The sequence below is a fragment of the Rana temporaria genome, chromosome 1, assembly GCF_905171775.1.
Source record: "Rana temporaria chromosome 1, aRanTem1.1, whole genome shotgun sequence".
NCBI lineage: Eukaryota > Metazoa > Chordata > Amphibia > Anura > Ranidae > Rana > Rana temporaria.
The window spans coordinates 606020927-606042437 of NC_053489.1; the positions used below are offsets into that span (position 1 = coordinate 606020927).

The 21511-nt window shown below is 44.5% G+C and overlaps 1 protein-coding gene across 2 annotated transcripts in view; it reads left to right on the forward strand.

The window, feature by feature from the left end:
- KCNIP4 (potassium voltage-gated channel interacting protein 4) overlaps positions 1-21511 on the forward strand; it is an 894954-nt gene that overhangs the window by 267271 nt on the left and 606172 nt on the right. The window contains exon 1 of one of the 2 annotated variants that reach the window (XM_040335193.1): positions 20392-20617. The exons of the other annotated variant lie outside the window; for it this stretch is intronic. Within the exon in view, the coding sequence (XP_040191127.1) occupies positions 20518-20617 (100 nt within the window). The 5' untranslated portion in view covers positions 20392-20517. Of the gene's footprint in view, positions 1-20391; positions 20618-21511 lie in introns of those variants that run through there. 2 annotated transcript variants of the gene reach the window in all.

The window sequence follows — 21511 nt, forward strand, 5'->3', positions numbered from 1 at the left end:
TAAAGGACGAGTGATCCTCAGAATGTCCATTTTGTGGCACAAATTCTGGGGCTTCTGGTCTAAGAATTCCATTGTCCTTTCTTCTTCTGTGGGGTGAACAGTTTGCATCAACTCCTGGCATTTCAGGTGACCACAACCAGCTTATCTCCATCTCCTCCTCCTCACTACCTTCTGTGGCAAGGGATCCAGATTGAGACCTAGTTACAGGTCGAGGTACAGCAGTAGACGTGGACGGTAGTTCCTGTCGTGAAGTTATTCGGACTGCTTCTGTTAGAGGTAGGAGGTGATTCCGGTGCCACATTTTTAATGGTCCTGTACTCCCTTCCGGTTTGATCTGATATACCGGCAGTCCTGGGAGTCGTTTGCATACAATGTACGGCTGTGACTTCCAGCGATCAGCCAGCTTGTGTTTCCCTGGTATGCCCAGGTTTCTCAACAAGACTCGGTCACCAGGTTGTAGATCTTGAATCCGTACCTTGAGGTCAAAGTTCCTCTTGTTTCTACTTCCTCTTGTGTCCGATGTGGCTTGGGCTTTTTCATATGCGGCCTTCAAACTTCTCCGCAATCTGTCTACATACCCTCGGTGAGAAGTCTCTGAGGTGTGGTCCAGAGAAGTGCCAAAAGCCAAATCCACCGGTAGTCTGGCTTCTCGTCCAAACATCAGACGATAAGGCGAATACCCTGTAGCATCACTTATGGTGCTATTGTAGGCGTGTACCATGGCTGTGATGTGTTTACTCCACTGTTGTTTTTGTTCAGAGGCCAGAGTCCCCAACATGTTGAGAAGGGTTCGGTTAAACCTCTCTGGTTGAGGGTCCCCTTGTGGATGGTAGGGAGTAGTCCTGGATTTTTTTATGCCTAGTAGATCCAACAGTCGTCTAATAAGGGTACTCTCGAAGTCTCTTCCCTGATCTGAGTGGATCCGTTGAGGCAAGCCATAGTGAATGAAGAATTTTTCCACTAAGGTCTTCGCCACTGTAGATGCCTGCTGATCCCTGGTGGGAAATGCCTGAGCGTATCGGGTGAAGTGATCAGTGACTACCAGGATGTTTCCTTGCCCACTCAGGTCAGATTCCAAACATAGGAAATCTATGCATACTAGATCCATTGGCCCTTGACTCTCTAAATGGCCCATTGGGGCGGCTCTCTGGGGTAAGGTCTTCCTTTGTATGCACCTGAGACAGGAATGACAGTAGCTCTCCACTTCAGTCCTCAAGTATGGCCAATAGAACCTGTCCCTCACCAGTTGGAGAGTCCTTTCTGATCCCAGGTGGCCATGGTGATCATGCAGGGCAATTAATACTTTCTCTCTATGCTTCTCTGGCAAAAACAACTGCCACTTCTCTTCAGAATCTTCAGAGGGGCCCCTTCTGTAGACCACCCTTTGCTGCAGCTGCAACCGATCCCACTCTTTGCGAAGCAGGCGAGCTTCCTTCTGAGCGCTCTGGAGAAGTAGATCAGGGTGTTGGCTCTCCAAAGCCTTCAATACCAGGCCACAAAGGGGATCTTCCTGTTGGTCTCTCCGGAGGTCCTTCCTAGATAGCTTAGGTAGACCCTCCTCCTCAATTTGAGTGACATTACAATAGCACTTAGGCACCCCCGCAGCGGACACTCCGACTTCTTCAGCCCTGGCTCCACCTTTCACTTGTTGTTCCGCCCCCTCACAAAGGGCTCTCACACTCTCAGGGGTAAGCTGGGTCCATCCTGGTGCCAAGAGGGTGGGCTTAATTTCAGAGTAACAGGATCCCGGACGAGCCCCCACTTGTAGCACTTACCCCCGAAGGAGCTGCTGGTAATTGATTGGGCCTGTACTCTGCTTTTCTACCCCCAAATAATTCGTCTCAACCCGCTTGACACAGCTGTGTAACAGTGTGGATGTGAAACCTTCACTAAACGGAACAACCCCACATAACAGTGTGTATATAGTGTACCTTTATCGCTATCTGGGCATCCCTTGTTCCACCTGTTAGAATAATGAACAAGCCTCACACCAATTGTGATCAACCAAAATGTAAGTTTACTGGAACTAGTATAGAGACAGTAGTTATAATAACTGTATCAACATACAACTTACTATAATAGTGCAATGAGTGTACACAAGTTATTAACACTTAAAGGTCCCTTGAGCCTCTACTGCGGCGCGTCTCCAAGTGGGACTAGTGCTCTGAGTGACAATGCCTTGACACTGGTCACCTTCCCACTTCCAGTACGGCCGCACCAAACATACCAATGCAAAGATATCAACACAGCACAATACAGTTTCTCAAGAGCTTCCCCTGAGGTATAAGGCAGCCTTTTGTCTTACTGTATCCACAGCACAAACCCTCCCAATGAGAAGTGTAGTCTCTGGTCTTCTTTGTCTTCGGCTAGCGATTATACTGCAGTGTTTGTAATCCAATGGTTTAACAAGTAATGAAGTAACATAACTGAAGAGTGATAACAATTCCTGCTATACAACACACTTGTAGATGCCTTCGGAGTAGGTATAACTTAATCATCAGTCAGCCCTCAATGAAGCATAGGCTTTTAAACCTGATTGAACTCAGTCTATTTGAATGAGACCTCCCCGTAGGACTACAGGTCCCAGCAACACTGTGAAATGAGTCTAAGTGTGTTACGGGTGTTAAATAACTTCTGGGCGACAGCCCTCTCACCACACCAGGTCTGGAAAGTTGTGAACCTCCGCTCCGGCTGTCTCAGTCCTGCTGCCAGTCAGCACTGTCACACTGCTCCGCTCCGCAAGCAAACCGGACATCCACTTTGCTCCGTCAAGGGTCCTGGGTCCTCAGACCCGATCACACTGCCTCTCCAGCACACTGTGGTAAGGCAGAGTCAATGGATGTTGTTCTGCTCTGCACGATGTAGGCCCTCTCTGAACACTCCTTCACAGATCCTTGCAGGCAGACCATGCATCCAGAAGAGACAGAAAATGGCTGCACTCTGCCTTTTATTTCCCACCCAGCATGCAGTTCAGCCATTTAGTGTTCATGGGTAAGTGAGTGAGCATTATGGGTAAGTGAGTCACTTCACAGTCAATAAACATTTTCTGCTCTGCATGTGTAAGTTAAAGTTCACATTGGCATTTGGCTCCCTCTAGTGGTATGCAATCTTTAGCATTACATGACAAAAATACCAGTGCTACATATAGAGAGAGAGCCCCCCTCACATCAGGGTCCCCAGAGAGCCCCCTCCTTACATCAGGGTCCCCAGAGAGCCCCCCCTTACATCAGGGTCCCCAGAGAACCCCCACTTCCTTTAGGATCCCCAGAGAGCCCATCCTTACATCAGGGTCCTCAGAGAGCCCCCCCTTACATCAGTGTCCCCAGAAAGCCTCCCCACATAAGGATCCCCAGAGAGCCCCCCTTACATCGGGGACCCCAGAGAGCCCCTCCTTACATCAGGGTCCCCAGAGAGCCCCTCCTTACATCAAGGTCCCCAGAGAGCTTCTCCTTACATCAGGGTTCCCAGAGAGCCCCTCCTTACATCAGGATCCCCAGAGAGCCCCTCCTTACATCAGGGTCTCCAGAGAGCCCCCCCCTTACATCAGGGTCTCCATAGAGCCCCCTCTTTATATCAGAGTCCCCCAGAGAGCCCCTCTTTACATCAGGGTCTCCAGAGAGCCCTCCTTACATCAGGGTCTCCAGAGAGCCCCCCATACATCAAGGTCCCCAGAGAGCCCCCCTTACATCAGGGTCCCCAGAGAGCCCCCCGTACATCAGGGTCCCAAGAGAGCCCCCCCCATACATCAGGGTCCCTAGAGGGCCCTCCTTACATCAGAGTCCAGAGTCCTTACATTAGTGTCCCAGACAGCTGCCCCCCCTCCAGAGTTTCCCCTGTACCTGGCTAGTCTCTTCTGTCTGTGCACCTCCAACCTCCAGCACAGTGCCTGTGGACCACATGATCTCCCTGGGGATTGTAGTTCTCCTCCTGAGTGTATACAGTGGAGAGGGGGCAGGCTCTGACAAGGGCATGCATCAGCAACAGTGTACAAGCAGAGCGACTCACTTGTACACTGAAGGGTGAAACTGATAGCTACTCGGGTCAGAGGCCCCTCCCCTCTCCACTATATACACTCAGGAGGAGAACTATAAGCCCCAGGGAGATCTCGCGGGAACCCGAGACCTGCCGATCGCTGCCTCCCACTCCCCCCACTGCATCCCAAACTGAAAGACAGAAGTGCAGGGGGAGATGCCGGGACTTGCCCCCCCCCCCCCCCACAGCGCCAGAATGGCAGGGCCCAGTCGCAAGTGCGACGGCTGCGACCCTCAAAGCTCCGCCACTGGTACAGATACAGTACATTCTTGCACACATAGACATACACCATTATTAGTGGTGCTATTAAATTCTCATTATTACTCTTTTGTAACTTTTAATTTAGGCTTAGTGTTATATGGTCAGGCCTAATCTTTTTTGTGGTCTTCAATTATGTTTTTGGACGTTAAGAACCTGGTACCTAGAACTTGTAATTCAGGCATGTCCTGTTTGAAACAAATCATTTTCAAATCCAATTATCAAATTCTAGTCACTGGTTATGAATGCTGTACTTGGAGAAAATTCACAACCAGCTGCATGAATTGAATTTTTCACCAAATAAATGGCTCTTAGGTGACATAGCATTAATGAAAGAAAACTATACCTGAAGTGGATTACAAATGACCGTAGATGAAAGTTAGTCTTTCATTTAATTTTCCATTCCTTCTTCCTGTCTTAGGCAAGTTTATTCAAGTGAAAGAGAATGGAAGTTTTAGTTTAACCACTTAAGACCCGAACCAATATGCAGGTTAAGGACCTTGCCCCTTTTTGCGATTCGGCACTGCGTCGCTTTAACTGACAATTGCGCAGTCGTGCGACGCGGCTTCCAAACAAAATTGGAGTCCTTTTTTTTCACACATAGAGCTTTCATTTGGTGGCATTTGATCACCTCTGTGGTTTTTATTTTTTGCGCTATAAACAAAAATAGAGCGACAATTTTGAAAAAAAATCTATATTTTTTACTTTTTGCTTTAATAAATATTCACAAAAAAGATATAAAAAAACATTTTTTTTCCTGAGTTTAGGCCGATACGTATTCTTCTACCTATTTTTGGTAAAAAAAATCGCAATATGCGTTTAACGATTGGTTTGCGCAACATTTATAGCGTTTACAAAATAGGGGATAGTTTTATGGTATTTTTATTAATATGTTTTTTTTACTACTAATGGCGGCGATCAGCGATTTTATTCGTGACTGCGACATAATGGCGGACACATCGGACAATTTTGACACATTTTTGGAACCATTGTCATTTTCACAGCAAAAAGTGCTATACAAATGCATTGATTATTGTGAAAATGACAATTGCAGTTTAGGAGTTAACCACTTGGGTGGCGCTGTAGGGGTTAAGTGTGACCTCATATGTTGTTCTAACTGTAGGGGGCAGGGCTGGACGTGTGACATCATCGATCGTCTTTCCCTATATCAGGGAACAGACGATCAATGACAGTGCCACTGTGAAGAACGGGGAAGGTGTGTTTACATACACCTCTCCCCGTTCTTCAGCTCCTGTGACTGAACGTTATAATTGATCAAGTCCATGAGTCCCGCGGCCGCGGTCACAGAGCTTCGGACCGGGTCACGTGCGCGCACCGGCGACCCACGACTGGGCTCTTAAAGGCGACGTACCTGTACGTGCCTGTGCCCAGCCGTGCCATTCTGCCGATGTATATGTGCAGGAGGCGGTCCTTTAGTGGTTAAAGGAAACAATAATGGATTTAGTTTTTTTAGTTTTATTTATTTAAATGTTTCTTATTTCTTTTTTTTAATCATACAGAATATGTGTGACCTCTGTTATACAAATAAATGTTTAATACGTGACAAAGGATTACCAAAGTACTATGGTTAGCTAAAAAGGTTGGATGTGGGAATAAATAGTTTTAAGGCTGGCTATGTCTGATTAAGCCATCTGATAAGGCATACATTGTAGCCCTCAGGCCTGGTTCACACTGGTGCGATCACTCCAACTGATAGCACAAAGTCGCATGACATGTAAAAATCAATGTTTCCCTATGAGAGCCATCTTAACTTGTCTGACTTGTGTCGGTCTGACTTTGGAAAAGGTTCCTGCACTACTTTGGTCAGACTTCTGTCCAATTTCAGTCCATAGAATTGAATGGAAGTCTATAGTAAGGCTTACCGATAGGTACATAGATACTGTAAATATCTCCTAAACGTGCACCGTTTAGTAGATATTTACTGTCTATGCAGCCGATGACATCATCGATGCATACGCGCCGAAGGAACGGTCACCCATGCCGGTTCTTCAGAGCCCTGTGGTGTGACCGGCAGCTCCCACATGCATACACAGAAGTAACATCATTCGGCTTTGGCCAGTCACAGAGCCGAAGTCCGTGGACCCAGAAGTAAGACCGGTGAAGATAGATGTGGTCTCCAGCGGTGACAACGAGGGCTTCGTTTGCAGGTAAGTCTCACACAATGTGATAGTATGCAATGCATACTAGCACATTGTGCCATTACTTTGCAGGTCAGAAAAAAATGGTGTGGGGGTCCCCTCAAAATCCTTAGCAAACCCTTTACAGGAGCGTGCAGGCAAGGAGGGGGGGTGGGGGGTTCAGCGTGGCTCCATCAGTACCAATAAAAACAGCAGGTGTTATTGCTCACCTTTTCCAACAGTCCCTTGCCAGCACTGGCATCTTCTCCTGAGGACCAGTCTTCAGCCAACTTCATTGGCCGGAGCAGAACGACGTCACTTCTACGCAGGAGGCCATCATTTCGGCACATAGAGACAGGTTCGGTGCTGCAAGCTGAGCTGCGCATGAACAGCTCAGTTTACAGTGTCCGGTGAAGATAACATGCAGGCAGGTAGGGGCTTTTTTTGCAGAAGAAACATTGCATGTCTTTTCTGCAATAAAAGCCTGCCTGCTCACTGTTTGTTATAGCGCAACTTCATTTAAAGTGGTTGTAAACCTTGGTTGTAAACCCTTCACCTGGTGATCGCGGCTCCGGCCAATCAGAGTGCCGGAGCGGCGATACACGGAGGTAACCCCCGGGCAAGATGTTGGCTGCCCGGGCATTGGAAGAGAACGACTGCAGCGGCTTCAATCGGAGGTGAGTATTACATAATGAGCTAGTATGCCATGCATACTAGCTCATCATGCCTTTGTCTTGCAGGTGGTGTTTTTTTTTTTAATGTTATAGATGCATTCGTTTTATTTTTTAGGCTTTGTTTCTTTGTTTTCACCTGGTGATGTGGCCAGTAATACACCTCCTGTCTTTGGCTGTCTCCACTCTACCTGGAGGAGCAGTGGAGACACCTTTGGAGAGCAGTATTTGGGGGAGGGTAGTGTTAGTTGGTAGTGTTAGATTTAAATGAATTTTACTCAGAATTTAAAGCAAGTTTGAAGCAGTTCTCCCTAGTACAGGTTTGTGGGCATTTACTGTTCTCCGCTGTTGGCTTAAAAGTGTTAGCGTTCAGTGGGTTTACTGTCTACATGTCAGGTCAGTTTTGCAAAGTATCATGGCCACAGCATGTAAACATTAGTGGCAAAAGTGTGCAGTTAAGCCTTATGCCGCGTACAGACGGTCGTTTTATGCGATGTAAAAAAACAACGTTTTCTGTGAAGTAAAAAACTACGTTTTTGAAACTTCAATTTTCAAAAACGACGGTGCCTACACACCATCGTTTTTTCACAATGCTCTAGCAAAGCGAGGTTACGTTCACCACGTTTTTTCCATTGAAGCTCGCTTCATAACTAGCTTCTGGGCATGCGCGGGTTCAAAAACGTCATTTTAAACGCCGTTTTTTGCTACACACGGTCAATTTCTGTGACACAAAAAACGACGTTTTGAAAAACGACACATATAATTGAAGCATGCTTCAATTTTTTTTTGTCGTTTTTTACAAGACATAAAGCAACGTTTTCCCCCACACATGGTCAATGAAATTGACGTTTTTAAAAACGTTGTTTTTTTACATCGCATAAAACGACCGTCTGTACGCGGCATTAAGCCACCCTCCAAATGCAAAATCAAACAAGGCCTGTGCAGTCCTAGCCAGCATCTGGATCTACACCTGAAACTTTCTACTTTTTCTCCACCTTCTCCCCTCCCCTTACTTTTTTCACGGTCTAGGTACATAAAGGGGCAAAAAATCCAAGAAGTACCTTTGGGCTTTCAAGGAGCATAAATTACACATCAAATTTCCTGACTAATTTTTGGAGGCCCTGGAGCATCAGGACAGTGGAAAAATCCACAAAATGACAAGGGGCCAGATCCACAAAGATCTGCCTATTTTTAGGCAGGCGTAGCGTATCTCAGATACACTACGCCGCCGTAACTTAGAGCGTAGTTTCTGTATCCAGAAAGAATTTGCGCCGTAAGTTACGGCGGCGTAGTGTAAATGTGTCGGCGTAAGGGCATGCAATTCAAATGACTAAGATGTGGGCGTGTTTTATGTTAATTCATCTTGACCCCACATAAATGACGTTTTTTTTTAACGGCGCATGCGCCATCCGTGGGGGTATCCCAGTGCGCATGCTCGAAATCACATCGCAAATAGTCAATGCTTTCAACGTGAACGTAATTTACGCAAAGCCCTATTCGCAACATTTTACGCAAACGACGGAAAATTCGACGCTGTCCCGACGTCCATACTTAACATTGCGTACGCCTCATAGACCCAGGTTTAACGTTACGCCGGAAAAAGCCTTACATAAAAAAATGCGTCGGACGGACGTACGTTTGAAGATCGGCGTATCTAGCTAATTTGCATACTTTACGCGGAAATCAACGGAAGCGCCACCTAGCGGCCAGCGTAAATATGCACCTAAGATCCGACGGCGTACTAAGACGTACGTCAGTCGGATCGAGCCCACATTCAGTCGTATCTTGTTTTGTGAATACAAAACAAAGATACGACGGCGCATCGTAGAACTTAAGCGGCTTATCAATAGATACGCCGGAGTAAGTTCTTTGTGGATCTGGCCCCTTATTTTGGAAAAAAAACCACTCCATTTTTGGAAAGGCATAGGGGGTCTTTTGAAAATTAGATTTTTTCCACAAGTTTTTGGAAAATGCAGGGAAGAAAATTAAAATAACAAAACTCAAAAAGAACTAAACTAAAAAGAACTAAATTCAGGAATACTCCCCAATTCCCCAAGGGTCCAACATATGTGCTGTTATCTGCTCCTTAGCATCTTCCAGTTGCTGATTTTGGCTGACTTTATTGGCTGGTGCAAGATGACATTACTCTTGTGCATGCATCAGGGTCATTCATGCCAACACACTGGCACTGTGCCGAAAATATAAATGTAGCTGCGCATGCTTAGCTCCATGATCATTTTGCCGAAGACTGCAAACAGGCAGGTGAGTATATTTTGTTTATTATTTAGTTCCACTTTTAGTTAGTTATCATTTTCTTCCATTCTATATGCCAAGGGGTCTTTCTCCTTTAACCATGGGTACTTTCTAGCTATGTTAAAAAGCTTTTAAGACTTTATCTGATATATATGATCTTAACATAATGTATATGTGATGCTGTCATATAAGAAGATCTTCTGAGTTGAGTGACATCATTTCACTCAGCAGCATCAACCAATTTGTGATAACCAGAGACCGTCATCTCTGTCTGCACAGTTGGTTACACTCTTTAAGATGAAATTAACAACTTCTAGGGCCCTGCTATGATAAGCTGCTACTGCTGGGAGCATCAGATGGGATTCTCTGTAGACAAGAAAATAAACATTTGGTGACCTATTTCTTGTTGGGGAATCATGTTCTGTCCATATAATAAAGAAGTGTAATATACTGTATGTAACAGGAGTCACTTTTGGACACAGATTGAGCCAGGAAATAATGAACATATGTTGGATTGCTTTAACATGGGTCTGTAATCCACAATATATTCAAGAATGTCTGCAAGAACTGGAACCCAACAGGTCAATTGAAAGAGTGACTCATTCAATGTGGGAACATAGACTGTTAAGGTGTTAATGTTGTCTGCTACTGTGATGTAAATTAACCTTAGTATGGCTCCCAAGAACCTTTTATTGTGTTATGCTAATTGACACTGTATTGTGTGAAAGTTCTATTGATGATAAATGTGTGTTGTGAGTTAGCACAGTCTAAAGGTCAGACGTCTGACTTGTCAGCTGTAGTTAATTAGCTCCTGTAAATTATGTCTACTAAAGGAACGTGTATTGTATAGCAGGTGAGAGAAGCCGGAGTCATGATGTCTACCTAAAAGATGTGTATTGGAGGCTCGTTAGGAACCATTGTGTAATGTTGTGGGTGCAGTTGAGTCATTGTTCATATTTGGTTGCTGACTGTATATAAAGAGCCTGAGTTTCTCATTAAAGTGTCTATTCCTGTTGAACCAGAGAACAGAGCTGTGTGTCTCGTTTCTGGGGGGGGGGGATCCGTATGGGTAGTGTCGCCGGATTGTGGAGTGTCAATAAGCTGTCTTGGGCTCGGAATGGAATATCGTAAACAGCGTTAACCCTTGTCCCATTTGGGGTTCCGTTACACTGTACATTAGCCAAAATTGGCATATATTATTTGTGATCCTAAGGGAAGGAAAAAGCTAAATTTTCATCGCAGGATTTTGTGCTTTTTGTTCAAAAGACTGTTTTTTTTTTTTCCTGCTCTGCTTTGTGTCACCCATGTATGCCATTATTAAACCCCATATGAAAATGCTGGTTAACTGGTTGCCTTGTAGACCCATTGGTTTTCGTAGATTTTTAATTATTGGCTTTGAGAAAATGTATATATAAGGAAGTACCTCCTACCGTCCACATACAGTTATGCTCATAAGTTTACATACCCTTATGATTTCTTGGCCATTTTTTTGAGAATATTAATGATTACCCAAAAACATTTTTTTCACTCGTGGTTAGTGTTTGGCTATAGCCATTTATTATGAATCAACTGTGTTTACTCTTTTTTAAACCTAATCACAACAGAAACTACCCAAATGACCCTGATCAAAAGTTTACATACCCTGGTGATTTTGGTCTGATAACATGCACACAAGTTGACACAAAGGGGTTTGAATGGCTATTAAAGGTAACCATCCTCACCTGTGATCTGTTTGCTTGTAATTAGTGTGTGTGTGTGTGTGTGTGTGTGTGTGTGTGTGTGTATAAAAGGTCAATGCATTTCTGGACTACTGATAGACCCTTGCATCTTTCATCTAGTGCTGTACTGATGTTTTTGGATTCTGAGTCAAGGAGAAAGCAAAAGAATTGTCAAAGGATGTGCGGGAAAAGGTAGTTGAACTGTATAAAACAGGAAAGGGATATAAAAAGATATCCAAGGAATTGAGAATGCCAATCAGCAGTGTTCAAACTCTAATCAAGAAGTGGAAAATGAGGGGTTCTGTTAAAACCAAACCACGGTCAGGTAGACCAAATAAAATTTCAACCACAGCTGCCAGGAAAATAGTTTGAGATGCAAATAAAAACCCACAAATAACTTCAGGTGAAATACAGGACTCTCTGAAAACATGTAGCGTGGCTGTTCCAAGATGCACAATAAGGAGGCACTTGAAGAAAGATGGGCTACATGGTCGAGTCGCCAGAATAAAGCCATTACAACACAAATGCCACCAAGTAGCCCGCTTACAATGCGCCAAACAGCACAGAGACAAGCCTCAATTCTTCTGGCACAAAAGTCAATTGGAGTGATGTTTTGGCCACAATCATAAATGCTACAATTGGAGAGGAGTCAACAAGGCCTATGATGAAAGGTACACCATTCCTACTGTGAAACAGGAGGTGATTCGCTGATGTTTTGGGAATGTATGAGCTACAAAGGCACAGGAAATTTGATCAAAATTGTTGACGAGATAAATGCAGTATGTTATAAAAAAAATACTGGAGGAACATTTGCATTCATCAGCCAGGAAGCTGTGCATGGGACGTACTTGCAATAAGAGGTTGCTAAATTACGTGGCATGTTCACCAATACCAAGAGCCGGGCGAACAAGATGGGTGAACTAGAGATACTGTTTTACGAGGAGAATTTGAATTTTGTGGTAATTTCAGAGACCTGGTTCAACAGCTGTCATGATTGGCTGTCAACCACTCAAGTATATACCCTTTATTGCAGGGATAGAGAGGATAAAAAAGGAGGAGGGGTATATATCAAGAATAATGTACAAGTGAATGTGAGAGATGGCATCACTAAGGGAGATGAAGCAAATGGGAAAATAATACTGGGAGTATGCTATATGCCCCCTAACCTGAGGGAGGAGGTGGAGACAGATCTCCTATGACAATTTGGATTAGCAGCAGGAATGGGAAGTGTTATTATAATGGGGGATTTTAATTATCCAGACATAGACTGGGCAGAGGGAACCACGCATTCGTCTAAAGCTCGCCAGTTCTTAAATTACTTGCATACTGATTACCAACAATACAGACCCACTTTTTGTAGCTGCTGACTTTTAAATGGGTGGAACTCTAATTTAAGAGGCTGGGCTGGGAGGGAGAATTTGTCTTTTAGACACAGGCCCCTTCTTTGACACTGCAGGTAGAGGCGTGCCTCCACTGCAGCATTTTTTATTGGACAGCTGGGGCTAATTGTACTTTACCATGGGTCCAAGACTCCAAGCTGCCCATTGAGCTCAGTGCTTCTGACAAGAAGTGAGGGGAGGCAATGTGAACTCATCCTCCCAGTCTGCTGTGAACAGAGGGCCAGATTCTCATAGAATCGGCGGCGGAGTAGTGTAAGCCATTTACACCACGCCACCGCAACTTACTGGAGCAAGTGCCGTATTCTCCAAGCACTTGCTCCGTAATTTGCGGCGGCGTAGTGTAAATGGCCCGGCGTATGGCCGCGTAATTCAAAGGGGGCGGCTTGTATTCAAACTAAGCGCGCCCCCGCGCCGATCGAACTGCGCATGCCCCGGGCGGAAAAATAGCCCAATGCGCATGCTCCAGCTCACGACGGAAAACGTCAATGACACCGACGTGAGCGTCATTGACGTAAAGTCGTATTCGCGGACGACTTAGTAAAACAACGTAACCGACGGAAAAAGACGACGCTGACCTGACGCCATACTTAACATAGCATACGGCGGACTGGCGTAAGGTTACCCCTCATATAGCAGGGGTAACCTTACGCTTACGGAAACGGCGACGCGGCGCAAATTCGTTCGGGAATCGGCGTATCAGGCTCATTTGCATAGTCAAATGAGAACTGAACGTAAACGCCACCTAGCGGCCAGCCTCGAATTACATCTAAGATCCGACGGTGTAAGTGACTTACACCTGTCGGATCTACGCCGTATCTATGCGAAAATGATTCTAGGAATCATACGCATAGATACCCGGGGCCAAAAACAGAGATACAACGAAGTTTCCTGAGATACACCGTCGTAACTCTTCTGAGAATCAAGCCCAGAGTGTGCAAGCTTGTATTTAAACTGGCTGCTCTGTACAGTATGTAGCTTCTGACAGGCTGTGCAACATGACCCGTCTCTCTGGAACCATAGGTCGTAGGAGCCCCACATTTTTACCAGTGGTGGGGTAGGACTTAGACTCTGGGGTCTCTGTGACCTCAGGTCATCGAGCTACGACCCTCGAAGCTCAATTTTTTTTCAATGTTCATGGCACTGCCTCACCTGTCTCCCCTGACTGTCTCCCCTGACTGCACGTCTGCCTCACCTGTCTCCCCTGACTGTCTCCCCTGACTGCACGTCCCTGGCAAAAACTGATTCAGACTATTGGAGACTAAAAAGAGAAGAAAGAATAGGCAACACCTTGACTCGGAGTGTTGGATTTGTCATCCTGTTGCAACTATGAAGTTAAAAAAAGTTATACTTCAACAAGTTTGGGCATTGCAGGATTTTTTGCCACAGCTGCTGATGACACTTTCTGCTGATGATATTATCTTCTCTAATGTCCCTGACATTTTTGCTGGCTGATCCTCAAACATTAGAGCAATACACACTGCTTTATTTTACTTGACAACGTGCACAGGAAACCCAGTTTCGGCTTGTCACTTCGTATCTAAAAATAACAGAACATTATTTATTAACTTAAATCTGGAAGTCACATTATATGTTCACGTACAAAACAATGCTTTACTTCACTGTCAAAAACATAGATGGTTCATGTATACCAACTAACAACATTTGTTAAGCATATGATTAAAAGCAGGTAAGTGTGAGAGAGGGTAACATGAAGGGCCTGAATCAACAGGCTTTGGACTTGTGGTGTTGGCATCAGTTTGAGACACTCTTGTGATCATTCAGAGCCAGGGCTGGACTGGGACAAAAATTCGGCCCTGGACTTCATCCAGACTGGCCCACTTTAACTCATTAAAAATCACGCCCACCAAAAGGCCCCTACATCCATTATTTTATATCATGAGAGGGTGAGAGAGAGGGGAATGAGAGAGAGAGAGAGGGATGGTTGAGGGAAAGGGGGTGATAGGGCGTGAGTGTAAGAAAAAGAGAGTGAGTGTAAAAGAGAGGGGGTGAGTGTAGGACCCCTTTTTACACTGAGGCATTTTTTAGGCGCTTTTGGGCGCCTGTAAAGCAACTGAAAAACGCTTCCGCTGCAGTCCCAGTGTGAAAGCCTGAGTGCTTTCACACTGGGGCGCTGCCAGGGCGTTAAAAAAAGTCCTCCAAGCAGCATCTCTGTTTTTAAAAACAGCCCACTGAGCCATCGGCCCACCGGGAAACCCCCTGTAGTCCCTATGGCCAGTCCATCCCTGACCGTACTTCTCCAAATCTTTCAAAAGGATCTTGCCAGTTAGCAAGGAACTTATTCTCAACAATGGTGAGCAACACCAGCACCCTGTCACCAGGTGAGAAAATGTGAAATGGGGCACCCGGTTGAATATTCCTGGTTGGGCTACCTGATCTCATTTTCTTTTTTACAGTCAGCATTACCGCTGCAATTCTATCCTGCTTTTGTGAATTATGTTGAATTATGCTTTAATTAGATGTTTTCTCCCCTTTCCAAGTCTCTTTAGCTATGCTCAGAACTGGAAGTCCCCTAGAGTGTCTTCTCTAAAGCTATGCAAATAGGATTCACCCTGTAGAGGACTGATGAATTTCCCTGGTGTCAAATATTAGATATGGAAGTAAATAGTTAAACATTTTTCCATCCTTATTTACATTTTCTTCCAACGTACTCTTACAACTTCATTCCACCAAGCCATTAGTTTGAGCGTGGTACATGGTGGTTCACAGATGCGTTATTCTTACTAGTTTGTAAAACACTTTGGTTACTCGTGACCTAATTGGGGTGCCCTTGTCTGTAAGGGACCGGCTAAACACAGGAGAAATTCAGTTCTTGGCAGATGTGTTGCTTAGCAGACTTGCCTCAGGGTAACATTTAGCATAATCCATAATCATTAGACAATGTTGATGGCCCCCGGCAAACCTGGGCAGTGGACCTGTAAGGTCCATGGCAATTTTCTCAAAATCAATCCGAAAGTGGGGCAGAGGTTCTGATATTTGACAAGCACTAAGGCATAGTGCGAAACGTCAGCTTTTCTTTTGTTGTGCTGTTTTTTGCTGTGGCATGTATTTTGTGATTTTTAATTAAAGGAGGAGTTTTTTTGGAGTGCGGCTGTCCCAGCTTTTTTTCCTTCATCCTAACCTGTGTAATACAGGTATTTGCTCCCACTTCCTGGTATAGGTCACAACGGTTGATTGTGGTGACCTACGCCATGTCTGGCGCTTACTCTGTCCTCCCACCTGCTAACTTCTGGGAAACACATAGGCCCCAGAAGACAGCAGGGACCAGTGAGGACGCGCAGCGTGACTCGAGCATTCACAGTAGGGAACTAGGAAGTGATTCCCTTACCGAAGATGGCGGCGGCAGCACCCGAGAGCCGACAGACAGATCGGCTTCAGCTACCGACAACGTGGGCGCCCTGAACAGGTAAGTGTCCATATATTAAAAGTCAGCAGCTGCAGTATTTGTAGCTGCTGACTTTTAATATTATTATTTTTTTTTTCGGCGGAACATCGCTTTAAGATCAGCAAAGTCCAGAGTAACCTCAGTGTCATGAGAGGGCTGCCCACTCTCGTTGGCTGTAGGGACTTCCTCAGACACCTCTAGTTCTACCAAAATGCATAAAGAAAAAAATGGGCAAGTCAAGTGTAGGATTCTGACTCCCCTTTGATTATGATAATGTAACTAAACCTGGATAGTTCCAGAGTTCCAAAAATTCAGGGCAGTTCATCTGCAAACATTGCAACAATTAGGATACAGTTCCAACCAAATGAGTTAAAGTTCCTAATTCTGTTCTAAACTTGTTGGCTGTAGTAGAATAGTATCCCCATGTACAAAGGCTACAGTAAATCTTCTAGCCTGGAAGTCCACTGTCCTCAACCAGAAAGCACAAACTCCTGGGCCCAGATTCACAAAGGACTTAAGACGGCATATCTCCACGTACGCCGTCGTAAATCCGAATGTGCGCCGTCGTATCTACGCGCCTGATTCTTAGAATCATTTGTGATTGAATTCGGCCAAGATACGAGTGGCGTAAGTCTCCTACGCAGTTGTATCTTGGGTGCATATTTACACTGGCCGCTAGGTGGCGCTTCAGTTGATTTCCGTGTCTAATATGCAAATGAGCTAGATACGCCGATTCACAAACGTACTTGCGCCCGGCGTATTAAAATACACTGTTTATGTAAGGCGTCTGACCGGCGTAACTTTACCCCTAATAAAGCAGGGGTAAGTCATGTTAGGTATGGACGTTGGAAACGTCGGAACAACGTCGTATTTTACGTTGTTTGCGTAAGTTGTACGTAAATGGTGATGGGCGTAGGTTACGTTCACGTCGACTAAGCATTGAGCCAGCGTAATTTACGGAGAAAATTTGACGTGATACTGAGCATGCGCGCACATGCGCCGTTCGTTAGGTGCGTCATTTACGTGGGGTCACAATTCATTACCATACACGCCCCCTACCAGCCTACTTTGAATTAGGCGGGCTTACGCCGGCCCATTTACGCTACGCCGCCGTAACTTAGGGCGCAAGTTCTTTGTGAATACGGTACTCGCCTCTCTAAGTTACGGCGGCGTAGCGTATATGAGATACGCTACGCCCACCTAAAGTTAAGCCAATCTTTGTGAATCTGGGCCCTGGAGTGCAGGAAAGCAGTATACTTGTCATTCACAACCTTAGGAAGAGATATCAAATCCTCAGCCATGCAGTATCTCTCAAATACCTCATTTGCCCACTATATGGAGCTAAATATTTTAGGAATTTCCTATAACACTTCGCGCCAACTAAGGAACAAATATGGTATTTTCCATTTTTAAATCAATGAAAAACGTTTGATCAGCATTGGAAATAACCCAATACCAAGTGTTTTTTGCACAGAATTACTGTACATGCACTTTTGACCACGTTGCTGTGCAAATTTTTTATAAATATACCCCTATATATATACTATGTGTTTCAGATCACATGGGCAAGTGCTTTGCTCTCGTAGTCAAGTGGCTTGGTCTTAATAGTAGTGGTTGAAGTTCCATGCATAATTTAGCAGACAGGTTCAAGATTGTAATGCAACAGAGTGGAGACAAACTAATCTAGAAGCTTTAAACAAGCCATGTGTACTATGGCAGTATCACATCACAAGAACTGTAGACATAGGAACACATGTTTTAGACTGGAACTTGGTTTGAAATCAAACCTATTATCTGTGTTTAGATGCCTTTTTATAAAGTATAAGTGCAGGGTGGTTTTGAGTCGCTTTTAAGTTATAGAGAGTCTACTATTTTAGGGTGGACATACAAATCCCAGTGTTTTGTGAACAAAAGGTTTAAGATGGTCCTGGTATTTGAAAATGGCATGTAGGGTAGGGAGTTTGTAGTATATAGCCACATGCCCATCTTAGGTCAATTTCTTTATATGTGGCCATATTAAGTCAATGACATCATGAGCATCCCCGCAGTTCTGACAAGTTTTCCTGACACCAAAAGAAAAATGGTGACAGGGGAGGGCACAGTCTGTGATTGACATACTCAGCTCTGTTTCTTTGTGTTGTATGAATGGGGACCTGTCCCTTTCCCCCAACCAGATCACAGAGATCTCCTCACTGATGCAATTTCAGCTGTCCGCCCCCTGTTTTTCAGAGCTGTGTAAAGCCTGCATTTGGAATGGATGTAGGGGAAAGACTGCTGTAGATAAACAGGTACAACTTATGTAGGATGATTTGTTTCATCTCTGTTTATAACCTGAGGCTAGTCACTTAACTGGGTATATGCAAGGATTTACAACCAACAGCTCTTGTGTGACCTCCGTAAAGCTGGGTACACACTATAAGAAAGTAAGGCGAACAATCGTCCAGTTTTCCTCAATATTGAAAGTTGTGTACACACTGTATTAAAAGTTTGTGCCTCACACAGAAATTTTCTTCTAGCTTTCTTATAGTGTGTAACCAGCTTAAGGCTCCGTTCACACGCACGTTCCGTTTGTCCGTTTTTCATCCATCAGTTGACGGATATAAAAACAGACATCAATGTATCTCTAAGGAAAAACGGATTATCTATATACATCCGTTTACATCTTTGAAACGGATCAAAGCCCTATTTGCGCTTTTGCACTAGTAGTGGATGTAAAAAAATAAATTATATAAAACTGATAAGAACCTGATGAGAAACTTATGAGAAACTGATAAGAAACTGATGTAAACTGAAAAAAACTTTGAAAAAGACGTGACTGAACTGATGAAACAAACAAAATGCTTGTGTAAAAGGACACAAGGTGTTATTCCTGGAGCTTTTGGAACGTTTCAAGTATTCCCTGAGTTCATTCATCCCAATGATTTAATTCAAACAAAGAGCTTCTTGCCCAGTCAGCAGAGTAGAGTGAGTGAGTGAGTTAGTGAATAACTTGTATATCGCTACACATGCGAACTAAATCGCCTCAAAGCGCTTGTTCCATGCGTTGTCTTCCTTATACTTCAAAAAAGGTAGGTCTTAAGTTTTTTCCTGAAGGCCCGATGGTTTTCTTCCATACGGATGTCCGTTGGTAGAGCGTTCCATAGCCGTGGTGCTTGGACTGCAAATCTTCTCTCTCTCCCTTCGATTTGTAGTGGGACTTGGGGATGTAGAGGAGGTTTTGGTTAGATGATCGGAGAGTGCAATTGGGGGTGTAGTGTTTTTATTTTCTCGCATAAGTATTGAGGAGCCTTTCCTTGTGTGCATTTGTGGGTGAGGCAGAGGGTCTTGAATGTGACCCAATCCTTTACTGTTAGTTAATAAAGGGTCCTGAGGGATGGGGTGATGGATTCCCAGGGTTTCCTTCCTGTTACCAGCCTGGCTGCCGTGTTCTTGACGACTTGTAGGCGCGAGATCTGGTATTTTGGTAGCCCTAAGTAGAGGGAATTTGTGTAGTCAAGTCGAGAATTGATGATTGTTCCGACTACTACCGATGTATCCTCTTCCGGGATGAACGGGATGAGTTTACACAGTATGCGGAGAAGGTAATGGGATCCGCTGACTACTGATCCTATTTGCGCATCCATAGACATCTCTGAGTCAAAGGTGATTCTGAGGCTTTTGACCTTGGCACTTGGGGTTATGATCTGTCCAAGGATGGTGGGTGGTGCCCATGAGGTCCTATCTTTGGTCTTTCGGTTTGTGTGGAGGAGAAGAAGTTCTGTTTTGGATCCGTTGAGTTTGAGGGAGCTCTCAGTCATCCACTCGTCGATCAATGCCTAATCCGTGATATCGGTCTTTTTTTTTCCAGTGATCCGAAAGTAAAGTTTAGTGTCATCCGCATAGGAGTGATAGCACAATTCCTGCTCACTGATGATTTTGAGGAGAGGGCGGAGGTAGATGTTGAAGAGCATGGGTGACAGGGATGATCAGGGGTGATAGAGTAGTGTTGACTGGGCCACCACACCTGTACAAGGCTACATTGGATGGTATACAACGTGGGAAGTCCATGGTCACCAAAATCTGACTTGGACGGGAGTTCTCAGAAAGTCCTTCAAAGTCTTTGTTAGTCGTTGCATTTAACTATTGGACTCCATATAGAGTTTTACCCAAGTATCAAATATAGATTTGTCTTAGATGTTACATGTGGTTACCAAGGGAACTGCCAATCCACAAGACTCCCTACCATAACACAGCTAAATGAAAAGGGGGGAAAATTCCCAGGTGTGTTGCTGTCAGCCCGTACGCGTCACTTTTAGAGAGGACGTTTGATGTGTGACCTCCTGGGTCCTTGGGTGATCGTCACTTTCTTTAATGCATGGCTGTCTTTCTGTGTAAAAGTGATAACGAGCATACGGGTAATCCTGACAGGCCTGAGTTTATCCGTCTGCCACTTCTGGCCTCTGCTAGCATAGACAGGAGGCACTGTATTCACACAGACACACACACTCCCTCTCTCCCTCTCTCCCTCTCTCTCTCTCTCTCTCCCTCGCTGCCTTCAGCTGACTGGCAGCAGCCTTCTTAATGTAGTTTAATGGCTTGACAAAGAAAGCCTGTGAGAAGATCACTGTAGTAGCTGACTGTGGTCAGACCATGACCTAACTCGCCATGAACTTGGAAGGTCTTGAAATGATAGCCGTTCTGATCGTGATTGTTCTGTTTGTGAAATTATTGGAACAATTTGGGTTTATTGAAGCAGGTGTTGAAGGTAAGGCAGTGATTCTTTTCTCACAACTTCATAACTACGCATGGATCTTGTGTTGATGACTTTAAAAAAAGAAAAAAGTTTGCTTGTTTATTTACCTTGTGGTGTATACGTGCATGTGATTTGTAAATCTGAGGCTCATCAATCATTTATTTCTAGTCCTTCTTCATGTGCTGCACTAGTCTTGGCTTGGAAAGTATGTAAATACTTTGTGGTAAGGGAACGTCATACAGGTGGCACCCATTAACGCTCTCGTAGAATGCTAATGAATAATGCATGATAACTCACAGCCATTAACACAATGGATCCTTTGTTCTCATTGTGTTTATTAAGAAAAGAGTGTAGGATGCATCAGGGTTTATTTAAAGAGATATGATGCACATCAGAGCTGCATTCAAACTACAGCAGCAAGTGCACGTGCATAAAACGCGTGTTGCGCTTGCGGTGCCATGTAAAGTAAGACGCATGCAAAAAAAAGGCTTCAAGTTGAAAAAGGTGCATGAGCTTCTTTGCTGTGTTTGTCCTGCATAGGGCAGGACATTGAAATGAGTAGGCTGCCCTAAGCGTGAAGCGTCCAAAAACAAAACGTGCACATGTGCAACGTCTGATGTCACGTGACATTGTTTGATTGGGAGTTAAGGGTCACCATATACCTTACAATCTGACTGTAGAATTTTTGTACAATCAACTTTAGATTGACCAAAACTATGTATATAGTAGAAAGATGTAGTTAAACTATCCAGTCAATCTGTATTTAATCAGTCAGGCCCTTACACTACATAGGTTGTCGGTAGATCTAAAGTGAATTGTACAATCCAATGGTAACATGTGTGGGCAGCTTCACCCATCCCAACCAATCAGATGCCACATTCAGAGACAAGGTTGATTGGGTATTGT